This window comes from Rhinopithecus roxellana, chromosome 1 (genome assembly GCF_007565055.1).
Source record: "Rhinopithecus roxellana isolate Shanxi Qingling chromosome 1, ASM756505v1, whole genome shotgun sequence".
NCBI classification, from domain to species: Eukaryota; Metazoa; Chordata; class Mammalia; order Primates; family Cercopithecidae; genus Rhinopithecus; species Rhinopithecus roxellana.
In genome coordinates, this window is record NC_044549.1 from 76,148,352 (window position 1) to 76,162,601 (window position 14,250).

Genomic DNA, 14,250 nt, shown 5'->3' on the forward strand with positions numbered 1-14,250 from the left:
CCTAGCTAATTAAAAACAAACAAACAAAAATATTTGCAGAGACTGGGTCTCACTAGGTTGCCCAGGAGGAGAGAGGGGTATCTTGCTGCTCCTAGAACACATGGCGAGATGCCTCCAGCCTCATCTCAAGGCTCTGAGGATTTTGTTTTAGTTTAAGGATCTGAGGAATTCTCTCTTTACATTCGTTGCTTTCCTTAGAGTTCCTCCCTTTGTCCTCAAACAGTAATCTCATTTCAGGATACCCGTTATTACTGCCTCAAAAGACTTGGACGTTTGAGCAAGGAAGGGAAGTGTTTTGTGACACACACACACACACACACACACACACACACACACACACACACCCATCCTTGAGTCAAGGAGAAACTGAGCCTCCCTGTTGACATTTTGAAGGTATAGGATGGGAGGAATGAATGGAGAAAAAATATAAATTTATATCTCAAAAATTATTCTGCCATTAAAATGTAACACATTTTCGTTTTCACAACTAACTCTTAAGGTCCCTAGAGCCTAGATGAGATGTGGAGCCCCTTAATTTCCCTGGGTAAGAGCTTGGGGTGAGGAATTAGTAAACTGATTCAGAGTTTCCCCACGAATAAGAATAAATATATCTTCCCCAGCATCTTTAATTCTCCAGCTCTTTGATAACCAAATAAATGTCATGCATTCATGTTGACATTAAAAGTGTTATAAACTTCATTTGGAAGTTTCCTATTAATAAACAATATTTCCTTCCACTAGGATCAAAATTAAATATTTAGTTAAACCAACTTTTGGGTCTCAGGACCCTTTACACTCCTATAGAGTCCTGAGGACCCCCTGAGAGCTTCTGTTTATGTGGGTTACTTATATCTATTGATGTTTACCATATTAGAAATTAAAACTAAGAAATTCCAGAAGTGATTAATACAAGGTTAAAAAAACTCATTACATGTTAACGTATGTATTATAATATATTTTATGGAAAATCACAATACTTTCCAGAATAAAAAAATTAGAGGAGTGGCTGTTTTTCATTTTGCAAATCTCTTGAATATTTGACTTACGAGGAAATAGGTGTATTCCCTTATCTGCTTCTGTGTTCAATCTTTTGTGATTGGTTGCTGAAGAAAACCTGGCTTCACAAAGACATACTGTTGGAAAAATGAGGTCTTCTTGGACCCTGAAAGGGCCTCAGGGACCCACAGGGATCACTTTGAGAACTGCACATTTAAACAGATAAACTACCAGGGTATGTGATGGGTTTTAAATGAAAAATTGTCTTTACTGAGAATTTGAGTCAACCATGGGTGAAATCACAGGTGTGTTTTACATCATGTGTCTTGAACATTGCCCTCTCTTCTTACAGAAATACAAAGAGTATGAGAAAGACGTTGCCATAGAAGAAATCGATGGCCTCCAGCTGGTAAAGAAGCTGGCAAAGAACATGGAAGAGATGTTTCACAAGAAGTCTGAGGCAGTCAGGGTAAGTGCCTCTGGTTTGTGCCCTGTATCGCCTGAAGACACAAAGGCAGCTTCAGGGGATGGCATTGATGAACCAATCTCTCAAAGATAAAAGTTGACTCACTCATCTATTACGTAAATACTTTTATTTTTACAGTCTGGTTAGCCAGAAAAAGCAGTCACTAGGGGGCAAAAACTGCCCTTTTCATAGAGAGTTCCTGTGCCAGTTTTATTCTGACAAATTTATGCCTTTAGCCGAGTTGCCACTAATTGTACAGCCATACAGCATGGGCCTATAACTGTGTATGATGCATGCACTAATGACCAAAAACCATTCAGAGGTACACTAGGGTTCAACTAAGCTCTAGTCGGAGCATTTTCTTGTGTCACTGTGTTTAGTGATTTTCTCAAATGGTTGCATAACATTTCAATCTATGAGTGTGTCATAATTGGTATAACTGTTCCTATATATTTGGATGTCTGAGTTATATGGAAGTTTTTATTGGCCAGGCGCGGTGGCTTACGTGTGTAATCCCAGCACTTTGGGAGGCCGAGGCAGGCAGATCATCTGAGGTCACGAGTTCATGACCAGCCTGGCCAACATGGTGAAACCCAGTCTCTACCAAAAATATAAAAATTAGCCAGGTGTGTTGGTGGGTGCCTGTAATCCTAGCTACTTGGGAGGCTGAGGCAGGAGAATTGCTTGAACCCAGGAAGCGGAGGTTGCAGTGAGCCAAGATCACGCCACTGCACTCCAGCCTGGGTGACAGCGTGAGACTCTGACTCAAAAAAAAAAAGAAAGTTTTTATTTAAGAGATGTGATCTTGCTATGTTGCCCAGGCTGGTCTCAAGCTCCTGGACTCTAGTGATCCTCCCACCTCAGTCTCCTGAGTAGCTGGGGCTACAGGTATGTACCACCAGAACTGGCTTGCTTGCAAGTGTTGACGTAAATAATGCTGCAGTGAATCTTCTTGTATATTTATAATGGACCAACCAACCGAGCACCTACTACGTGTGAACTGTTCCTTTAAGGATTATATATTTACTCACTTATATTATCCTTGTAACACCTCCATGATGGGTATTACTCTTATCCCCATTTTATAAAAGAGGAGTCTGAGAGGAGACGTTGAGTAGCTTCTCCGACATCACGTGAAGAGTGAGAGAGAGCTCCAGCCATCATAACCCCAGAGTTCACATTCTTTTCTGCCTCCTTGCCTTCAGTATCCTGGAGGGTATGTGTATTTCCTTAATGTGAATTCCAGAACACAGAAGACAGTTCAGAGGCTCAGAAGCAATCTTCAAGGTTCTTTATGCATATGAAAGCATTTCTGTCCAGATAAGGTTGGGCCAATTCACAGCTGCTCCAGCGGGAGTGGTGTGCAAGTGCTTATTTTCTGAAATCCTTGCAAAAAAAAAAAAAAAAAAAATCCTGGTAACAGCATTGTCAATTTGAGAGGGGGACATATTGTTTTAGCTTGCATTTCTTTGTGAATCACAGAATTTTAGAGGAGAAAAAGACATAAATATCTTTAGGTTCTGCTTCCACAATTGACAAAGTATCCCTGGTGTCTGGAATTAGGGGAGCATCGGGAGGGGCGGGAGGAGGGGGCCATGCAGCATGTTGCCATGACACAGAGGTCCGGCCAGCACCAGAACCTAGACCTCACCTCCTTGAGGCAGTGGGTCCACGTGGTCAGTGAGACATGGGCTCTGGAAGTAGTGGAACTGTCCCGAATCTCAGTTCTGCCCCAAGATGGGAGACCAGTGAGCAAAGCTGAGTAACCCCTGTGAATCTCTTTTTCCTCATTTATCAGCCTAGCGGCATTAGGAGAAGTCAATGATGTAATAAATACATGCTTACGTTTATTGAGTTCAGATGCACCAGCCCTTGTGCTAATCACTTTATATGTGTCATCTCATTCTTGCATCAACACTAGGAGTGAGACACTGTTGTTATCGTTGTCTTAGAAATGACCAAACAGGCTTGACAGGATGAAGTCATTTGCCCAGGTCACATAGGGAAGGCTCAGCAGAGTTAATTTTTACACCTAGGTGGTGGGGTTGCAGCACCTCTGTATTTATGTAAGGTGTTTATTTAGCTCAGTGTCTGGCAAACAGTAAATGTTCTGTAAATGTTTGCTGTTACAACTGGTTAAAGGGCCTTCCAACCTGTGAACATCTGATAGGAGGTAGTCTTGGAGCTTCAGGAAGCACCTGGATGATGACAGGAGGGAACGTGAACTGGGTTTAGCGTCTTCGTATTGCCTAATTTGAAAACCTTTTTGTGTTAAATTAGTGAAGTTAAAAAAAAAAAAAAAAGACGATTTGATATGGTGGGTGTAGTTCCTTTGAGAAGAAAAAATAAGTTGCACTGTTTAAATTGAAATGTTCCCAGAATAAAGGCAGCCAGATTCCTTGCAATGCGTATTCTATGTATTTTAAAATAAATGCACAGGCCTTCTGTAATCACTCTTGATGCTCGAGCCTGTAACATCTTGGTTAATTGGTCCAGTGTTACGTGGATTTCCCCATGCCCGTCTTTAAATAGAGTTTGTACGTCACATAGGGGTTTAGTCTGGGGACAGTAGAGATGGGCCTGGTCCTCACTGTGAGCCATGTGGCTCTCTTGTTAACAGTCAAGACCCATATGCCATTTGGAATGAGATGTCCCTTTGGAGGCAGGGGAGCAGTGAGTGTGACTTTTTTCATATTTTAATGATACCTTGATTCGCCATTAGGAAAAGTTGCTGTTTGCCTGTGAGATTTGTGAACATTTGAAGAGCAAAGACCTCAGGTCCAAATTTGCCCATGGGTTTGCAGTGGAGTCATTATTTGTAGCCTTGCACTGGAATGCACCACTGTGAAACAAGGTGAGGTCCTTTCCCATGCCACCCACCCGACAGTGACTCCACCTCCCTCTTGCCTTTTTTTTTTTTTTTTTTTTTTTGAGACGGAGTCTTGCTCTGTCACCCAGGCTGGAGTGCAGTGGCCGGATCTCAGCTCACTGCAAGCTCCGCCTCCCGGGTTCACGCCATTCTCCTGCCTCAGCCTCCCAAGTCGCTGGGACTATAGGCGCCACCACCACGCCCGGCTAATTTTTTGTATTTTTAGTAGAGACGGGGTTTCACCGTGTTAACCAGGATGGTCGCGATCTCCTGACCTTGTGATCTGCCCGCCTCAGCCTCCCAAAGTGCTGGGATTACAGGTGTGAGCCACCGTGCTGGGCCCCCACCCCCCTCTTTTCTAATCGCTCAGAAACAGAACAGATTTTAGGTTTGGCCCTATCACTCTGATGCTCCACACCTAGGAATCTTCCATTTCCAAGCCCCCCCTCCCACTTCCCAAGCAGTTGGAGTTGGGTCCCAGGTTCAGGTGCCCCACCTTGTGTTTCCTAGTGTGAATCAGTGGTGACTCGAGGGACGTGTGTAAGAGAAACCTGGTTCACAAACAACCCTGATTTATTAACATTTCCATTGATGTATATAAAATATTTATGAGTCTGGCAGTAGCAATTTAGGAAACTGCAATAAGAACACCTGTAGTCTGTGAAAGTAGGTTCAGTTAGTGCTGGGGGGAAGAAATGGAGTACTACAATAACCCCATCCTTTAATGTAGCCTGTCATCTCCTGCCTGTTAAACAATGTTGATCTCTTTCTCTGTCTCTTCTGGCTTGATTTCATCATTTTCCTCCATCACTTTTCCCAGTGATTAGTTGAATCAGAGTGATTTTATCATCCTCATCTCCTATTTGAATTACTCTCCACTATGCAATTATCCTATCACAGAAAGTCCTATTTTCTCCCCGTCAGATGTCTGAAGTAAATGTGAAACCTAAAGTGGCCTGCCCATTACATAACCCCTGTCATCTCATTGGTAATGGATTATATCTAACTTTTTTTTTCAGGCTAGCGAATTATAAATAACCTTAGCTTCAGTAATTTCCATTAACATAATGATGCCATCATTATGGTAGCATTTCTTAACTAATATTTTCTAACTCTTTTTAATGCCATTGGTGGTTTAAGTAATTTTTTCACACCCACGCAGAGGCTAGCTATAGGTTATTTGATACGGCCATGCTCCTGCTTGCTTTTGTGTATAGCAATTTTGCCCTAGGCACCATCTCTCACCTTCATTGTTCAGACATATTTATGCTACCAAGCCCTCAATTAATATTGCTAAGCAATTTGTCAAGTTTTAAGTCCCTATGAATGGACAAGAAATAGAGTCCATTTGCTTTTAGTTCATCAGCATTTCAAGGGAGAGATCTCACATGTTAGACGTGGAGGGAAGGGTATGGACCAGTCCTCTGTCAACTGTGGATTCCCATCAGCCCATTCCTGAGTGACACCTGGAAATGCTTGTCTGTGTCACAAGTCAGAGCTCATCTTTGATATTGATGGAAGGCAAAGGGGAGACACCACTCCCCTTTCTCCTGAGTTGCTGATGTTGAGAAATGGACCCTGATTTGAGGGGAGGGAGAAGGCAGAAGGGTTATATTGCATGACCTTGGTTATGTGGACAGGCTGCCCCCAGCCTTTCCTTTGTCTTTAAAATCCGGCCCTTCATAGGGAGTATCACAAACTATCGATCAACTGGAAGCATCATCTGGGGCTCCAGGGAACTCTGAGCAGGCACAGCCAAATGGGAAGAGAATCTGTAGGAAGTAACTACGTAACCACGGACATCTCTGTAAGGATATACGTTGAGGACCAGTTCCATCACAGCCAGGGGGATGTCGTGATCCTGTAATTTTGGTGTGGTCCCTATCACTGAGATGAGCAGCACAAGAGAAAAGCAGGTAAACCAGGAAATGAGAAAAAGGACTTTGGTGAATTTATAATTTTATACTAGTATTCTCCAGGATGGTTTTCTAAAGGTGAATTCCTCGGAGTGGATTTTGCCTTTGGTTGCACCGAACAGCTCTGGGGTGGACACTGCCTTTATCACACTGATTTGAGCTGGACTTAGGACCTCCTCCTGTTTTCCCAGGTGTTCCTGGTTTCATGGCCAGACACTGATTCAGATGACCTTAGATGTCAGGCTATGCAGACTTCAGACCTCCACAAACGTCAACAGGTTTCAGAGAGGAAAGGGGCACTGGGGGGATTATAGGATAGTATCTGTTGTGGTAGCATTTCAAGCAAAACATTACAATTAATTAGACATGTCTAAAAGAATGAACTCTTCTGGGGAGTGTAAAGAGATATAAAACACAAGTTGTAGCTAGACCCACTCCATGATGAGCCAATTGTTTTCAAACCTTGGCTAACATATTTAATAAATTTTGAAAGCACCCAGAAACTCACACCTGTAAATAAACTTAATCTTGTTTCACTTATTTTTTGATTTACGTTGATAAAATGATAAATCAGGCCCTCGAAAAGAGTGTTTTACTTAAAAATAAATACCTTTGGTTGTTGGGAAGAGCTAAAGGAGACTAGATTTTATATTAAATTTTCCCCCTTTCCTATAGTTACCTGCTGTTCATTGTGGAACTGATTCCCATTATAGCTGTACTGTGGAAAGTAATTGCTGTTGTACAGTAATTCAATTTCAGTGCATTCACGCATCAGTTCACCGATAGGGGTTTATCTGAAGAAACCTGGGACTTGAAAGCTTTTTATCGAGAAATTCCACATGCAGCAAGACATTTTTCCTAGGAAACGAATATCAGTATTTGCATTTAATGAACATTTACCTTCTCAGAAAAATGGATTTTTCTCTCTGCAGAAGAGATTTACGCCAATCTTCCAAAAAGCTAGAGGGTACTATTAAAGCAACTTTCTTGAGATGTTTTTTGACTGGTGCCTGTCTACGTACGTATGACTATAACATACATCAGTGTTTTTATGGAAATATATACAGTGAGGCATGATAACCAGGATGCACCCAAGTAAAGCATACTCCATCCCCAAAATATAAGCTGTATAAGGAATTAATATCTTTAGGGACTATATGAATACTTCTGGTTTAAAAACTCATCTGATCTATAGACATTGTAAAAATTGTGTTTGAGGCATACTTTCAAAAGGATTACATTGGAAATGAAATAATTGATTCTGTTTATCCATTTCAAAGTTAAGGATAGGTTCTTAAGACAGAACTGATTCTTTTCTTTACATGTTAAGTCCAAAACAAGTTGTGGAGGTTTTAGGAACTGAATATAGCCTAACAGTGCCAGGATCAGTTTAAGTTTTCAGGCAGTGGAGGTATATATGGCTGTATAGATCTAAAAGATTTTTGTTTTCTGTCTTGTTTTCGTTTCTGATCTCATCTCAGAATTTCAAGGCTTGTACTTTGAAAGAGCAGTACATTTGTTTCAGAAAACAATAATGTTTTCTGTTTTGAGTCACAGATAGAGGTAGGAGACTATTAATTTTTTATGTTGATGTATCTTGTGGTCTGTTTGTTCCCTTTTTTTGGTAAACTGGGTTGCTTGCAAAATCGTACGTATATATGTAAGGAAATTTAGAGCAGAAACCTCAAACCAGAAGAATCTTAAAAAAGAGCAACAGTCTGCATTCACCGGTTTTAATGAGGTCAGCGAACCATCTTTGGTTAATGGCTGAGAACAAAACCACATGGAACTGCGTGGTCTTTGTGGGTTTCACCCCCAAGGGGCCTGGGGTTTCCGCTAACATGCTTCAGTTTGAGCCAACGTGAACCTCACAGCTAGGCCCAGAAGACTGCTCTCCCTCCCACGATGAGAGGAAGCAACTTGTCCACCCCCTTGGGGGTATATGCTTACCACTAAAGGGAAGGAGGGGGAACCGCTGGACAACTTGTATGTGCAGTTTCGTCTTCTCTCAAGCTCTCAGTTTTCCATCAGCCTCACATCTTCAAAGTTGGCTTGACTTGGTGGACCGTATCGTGACTTTCCTGCTTATTCTGGGGGTGTTGGCCTGTAGAAAGCATTCTTCTTTGTGGGTAGAACCGTTGCATCAAACCCTCCTCAACTTCATGGTAATTTGTTTCTTTCCCAAATAATTGGACTAAACGCTTTCCATTTGTAGAGCTTTATGGAAGTCTTAGTTTTTGTTTTCTATGTCTACCATAGAAGCGCCCATGTGTTTTTTAATGCTTTTTGTTCTTACTTGTTATAAAAGTAATACACATTCATCATAAAAGAAAAAAGAATGTGCAGAAAATGAAAAGGGGGAAAGAAAAGATCACAGCATGAAGAAGTAAGTATCAGATGGTACTTAATGTCTCTCAGTACCTTTGTTTTTCAGCATCTTAGTTTCTGTCCCTACAGGTTTTTTTTTTTTTTTTTTCTATTTGTGCATGAGTATATAGATATATGTGGGTATATATAAACTTTTAAAACATCGGATTATTCTTTCTTGTAACGAGCTTTTTAAAAAATTACATGTTGGGAACATGTCAATGAATATAGATTTCTATTATTTTTCACACTGCTTTCTGGATGTTCCAATCAAACAGTTCTCTCTTTGTGAACATTGATGGCATCTGTAGTGCTTCACTGTTATAAGTAATAATATGATAAACTCTCTTGCAAAGAAACTTTTGTCCATCTATTTGATGCATTTATTAGGGTGTATTCCTAGAAGTGAAATTAAGGCTTTGGGTGTATCTTGCCAGACTGTCCTACAGACAATGCTATGCCTGCCTATGTTCCCACCTGTGTGGTTGGAGGGGAACTCTTCCCACATTGTCCTCCCTAGTATTTGACTATTATTAGTCTTTTGGCCAACTATAGTATCTCAAGTTTTTTTGTTGTTGTTGTTTGTTTGTTTGTTTTGAGATGCAGTTTCACTCTTGTTGCCCAGGCTAGAGTGCAGTGGCTCAATCTTGGCTCACTGCAACCTCCGCCTACTGGGTTCAAGCAACTCTCCTGCCTCAGCCTCCTGAGTAGCTGGGATTACGGGCATCTGCCACCACACCTGGCTAATTTTTGTATTTTTAGTACAGATGGGATTTCACCATGTTTGCCGGGCCGCTCTCGAACTCCTGACCTCAGGTGATCCGCCCACCTCAGCCTCCCAAAGTGCTGGGATTACAGGCATGAGCCACCATGCCTGGCCTCAAGTTGTTTTATTTTCTTTAATTACTCACTGTTTGGCACAGTGGGTCCCTCTGGCTCCTCATCTGCCCTGAACCAGGGTTTGAGGAAATTACACCATGTCACACAGAGCATGGGCTTGCCAAAACAGAGAGATGGCCCAGGTGCTGATCGCCAACCTCCCACAGAGAGGAATGTGGGTGGAGGCACTCTGCTGGACATGCTCGGAGAGGCCCTTCCCTTCCCCTCCCTTTCTGGACTGTATGATAGGAACAGTCCTGGGGAGGAGGGACAGGCTAACTAGCACCACGCTGCCTGGCTTTGGGGTGCCAGCTGTTTGGAGGAATCGGCTGGGAGCATTGGTGGTTCAGTACCCGGGGACTGTGGTGCCCAGGATGTTTCAGTTACTGAGGGAGAAAGTCAGGAGTTGCAAGAGAATTGGAGCTTGGTGCAGCCCCTCTCACTGGGAAAGGGCCCTGTTCCCAGCTGGCTCATTGTCTGAGTACCCAGACTGAGCACCAGGGTCACTTTGATTGACTTTTCTGAAAGGTACTATGTAGTTAAGTTGACCATCTTTTTACATGTGTATTAGCCATTTCTTCTTCATTTTTATTTTTTATTTTCATACACTGCCTGGTAATACTCTTTCCCCTTGTTTAACTGTACTATTTCTTTTCTTGTCCCAACTTGCCTTTACTCTGGCCCCAGTGCCTACTACAGTGCTTCAAACTATAGTTATATGCTTAGTAAATGTTTGTGGATTGACTCACAGGCCTTTGTCCTGGGGTCAGGATAACTTAAAGTGAGAGTGATATGGGTGGTATGGGCTACACCCCTTCCCTTTGGCCAGAGAACTCCTGAGTGATAAAGGCAAAAAGCCAAGTATTCGAGCCCAACTGCAAAGCAACTGAGATTCATGGACTTTCCAGAATCCTCCACTGTCGGCTCCAAGAGAATGAACCTGGCACAGCAGTGTGGCACCAAGATGTTGGTCCCAGTTCTGATTTTTCAGAGTGTTGTTGTTGTTCTACACCAGGCCAGGTAGAAAACAATGCCACTTAATTTATACTCAGGCCAGGCAAAAGCAATCTTAAAAGGTTTGTGGGTGGGAGGAAATTACGGTGGGTGAATTACTGATGCGTCATCATCAGTAGATCCAAATGATAGAAGAAAGCCATAGTAATAATAATAATGATAATAGAAGACCACTGTCTGTAATTTTACAAATTACCAGCAACAAATTAAAGGGTTTCAGAAATATTTTGAATGCATATTTAGTCTGTTTAACTAGGGGTGTGTTGGTGGCATTGGTTGTACTTTTTTGGTCTTTACTCAGTTTCCCATATGGAGGTGAGGAGCAGCTGGTCCTGCAAACAGAGTGAGATTATTTACATTTTCTAAATTAGGTTATGAGGGGAAAATGAAAAGATAGTTAGGAATTCATTGGCGTTTCATTGACACTGCATTTAGTGGAGAGATGACAGCGCTTGCGAGTAATCAGAATCTTTGTTAAAAATCAGCTGGGGTATCATTTATTGCACATCCCAGGATTACTGGCAGCCTGAATAGATGAACATGCAATGCTTTGTACTATCAGGGGTAAATGTGGATTTTTTGTTCTTGTGTGCTTTTTAATTGATTTGTGTGTGTGTGTGTGTGTGTGGTGTGTCACTTGGGAAGGAAAATCAGATCCTGGGGAATATACTTAGAGAGCCTCCCCTCACTGCAGCCAGTGACTCTGGAGCCTTTCGTGAGGCTGTTTGATGGGATTTATAGAGAGGAACTTCTCTAGGATCTCTGCAAAGCCCATGATGGATGTCAGAAAGCAGACTCCTCATCCAGGTCACAGTTGGGAGTTGCTCATAGATAGCCCCACTCCAGCCAATGAGCAGGAGTCTTCCTACCTCAAGCAGGTGTCTCTGCAGACACTCAAAGACTGCTAACCCTAGTCCAGGTTGCGACCCTGATTTGACTAATGCAGGAATTGCCTTAGTAAAAACTCTAGGCTGGGCAAAGATTCTGGCTCTTAGCACTTTTACCCAGCCATGAATAGATGGGTACCAGCTGCATAGAGATGATGGAAGCAGCTCAAGTCTGACTGGAGCACAGTCAGACTCATAGGGGAGCGGAGCCCTGCAGGCAGCCTCTTGGCCAGCCAGTGGGTGGCCTCTGTTAGGATGCCTTTTGAGCCAGGCAGCCTGTCTGCAAGAGGACTTCCCTTCAAAGGGCTCAGTGGATCCATTCCCTTGATGTGCTGGGAGTCTGTCTTTGCAGTCACTGTGGCCATGGTCTGGGGACAGTGCATCAGGCTTGCTGTGGTCCATATGGGGGAATTAGGGTTGGCCTCTGAGACCAGATGTGGTAGAGATGATTTTATTCTAGGGAAGTATGTTGGGTACACATGTGTTCATAATGGAGGGGGTGGGCAGGTGTGTAGGGGTTGGAGGTTGACACATGAGCATTCATTCTCATGGGAATTTCATCATTGGAGATGGGGAAATAAAAAAGAATTAATCACATCAGAATTGTAAACCTGGGTCCCCCAGGCCAATCCTGGTTGTAGATACCTTTTACTTGGTCTGTGTGGGCTTTAAGGGGGAAAAATGAAATCACATATAAACATATGTAGTGATATTAAAATATCCAGATTTAAAGCTTGCAAAATGGAGAAGTGTAGCCATCCTGGGCCCCCATGTCCATAGAACAGCAATCAGCATCAGCATGAATGTCTCTGTTGGTTGATTTCCATGCAGCTCCCTAGTCATTTATTTGCTACTCCGGCCCCAAGGAACATTGAGTTTGCAACCCCTGCGTTAGTCAGATTAGGGTTAGCAGAGTCTTTGTGTATGTGAAGTAGGCAGCATACTTATAGCTTTCATAATTTCCCCACAGAAAGCCAGTTGGAGTCATTGCCATTGTTTTCATCATTGATATCATCTCTGTTGTCATCATGATTATCACATTACTGAGTGCTTCTTGCTTGCCAAACCACTTTGCTATGCTTTGCATATATTATCTCATTTAAGTGATACTTGTGAAATTGGATTTTAAAAATTCTTGGCTGGGTGCAGGGGAAAGACCATTTAAAGGATTTAAGGTAAGAGTATGCATTATAAGGGGACATGGAATCTTTCTTTTTTAAAGTTCCTGAACTACCAAATGAGACTGAGATTTTCTTCACCTTTAACATTTGAGGATGTTTAGCTCTTGTTCAGCCCTCACCTATAAAAAGTTCTATTTGTTTTGTTATATGTTTTCTCCCAATCTCAAAAAGGTTTGATTCATGTAAATAATTCCCAGTCTGGTCCCATTCATAGAATTGACAAACAAAAATCAGAGCTATCCCCTCCCTCCCTCAATCCGTCCTGGTCCCCAGCATACACTTTCCTGTAGCATGGACTGAGACAGTATTGGTCACGTGGAGAAGGGGATGAAAAATGCTCAAAGTGGCTACATTTGAATATGTCGCACTTATCTCTTTGCGCAGGCACCTTATAGAAAAAATAATTCATTAAACTTCGTTCTAGAAAAAAGAGCATTAAGCCTTCATCAACAACCACACAAAGAGCTCACCATGGCAGGAATGGGACAATAAAGGAGTTATTTTAGCAGAATTAACAGGAAGAAATTAGCCCCATGTATCCTTCCTTTTTATCACAGTGTGGTGCATTTACATATTTTGAAATTTCACATTTGCATAGTCAATGATTTTAAATTAGATTCTCACATCTCCTCTCTGATGTTTGTCATGTATACAGCTAGTCTTAATAACTGAGTTGTTAGCATTTAAAAAGCAGTTATCTTATTATTGGCACAACCTTGAAACATAGCATCCAGCTACCCTTGCAGTTTTTAAGCAGCTTTACTGAGATATAATTCACATATGTAGAGGACATATGTGCATGCATGTGTATTTACTTATATGCCACTTTGAAACACATCTGATGTGTAAATCAAGTTCAGGTTCTCTGATTTATCTGGTAACCACAGCTGGGAATTGGATGGGGGAGTGATGCTTTGAACTAATGCCTGTCGGGAGTGGGATGAAGTGCTTATTTCTCTGAGAATTCCTGTCATTTCAAAGAGGAGAAATAAAAGCTTGAGAGTAGGGGTGCAATTTATGTGCCTTCTCTTCCTGTCCTGAGCTACCTTCATTCGTCCAAGGCCAGTGTGTGGGTAGGGAAACATGCTCCCCTCACCTGTCCTGTCTTTCCTTGACCACCTGTCTGCTTTGTGGGCTGTAAGTTGTATCAGCCTGGGGTCTCCGGGTTGGCTACTGTTAAGATCTAGATTTACAGCTGGCTCCCTCCCCACATGGAGTTTATATGCTATTAGGGGAGACAGGAAGGCTTTGAAATCGGGAGTCCTGGCCATGCCACCCAGATAACCCAGGGAGTGAAGCCAAACCAGGTCCTGAGAGGTGGCAGAAGCAGAAGGAACAGCACGTGTGAAGCTGGAGAGGAAGTAGAATGTGGGTTGAAGGCATTGAGAGGAGGATGGAGTGGAGAGAGGGTTTGGAGAGGAGAGAGCAAGACAAGGGGTTCCCCCCTGCTCCGCTGTGAGGGCCCTGTGGTGTGGTGGGATAGAGGTGATGGATTCGTGTGTTTATTTGAATGTCTTCCTCACCACTTCCCAGGCCAGTGGTTGGTCCATTTAACTCCGCTCCCCAAGTTTCCCCGAGCAGTTCACACACCTGACTTGGTGGGTGCTGGGCGTTCACTGGAAGAGTTCGGGTGTCATTTTAAGAATACAGGAAGCTGGCCGGGCGCGGTGGCTCA

The 14,250-nt window shown here is 42.6% G+C and overlaps 1 protein-coding gene across 2 annotated transcripts in view; it reads left to right on the forward strand.

Moving 5' to 3' along the window:
* Nucleotides 1-14,250, forward strand: part of CACNA2D3 (calcium voltage-gated channel auxiliary subunit alpha2delta 3) — a 958,335-nt gene that overhangs the window by 202,031 nt on the left and 742,054 nt on the right. For both annotated transcript variants that reach the window (XM_030926087.1, XM_030926131.1), the window contains exon 3: nucleotides 1,349-1,465. In XM_030926087.1, coding sequence (XP_030781947.1) covers nucleotides 1,349-1,465 — 117 coding nt within the window. The remainder of the gene's footprint in view (nucleotides 1-1,348; nucleotides 1,466-14,250) is intronic.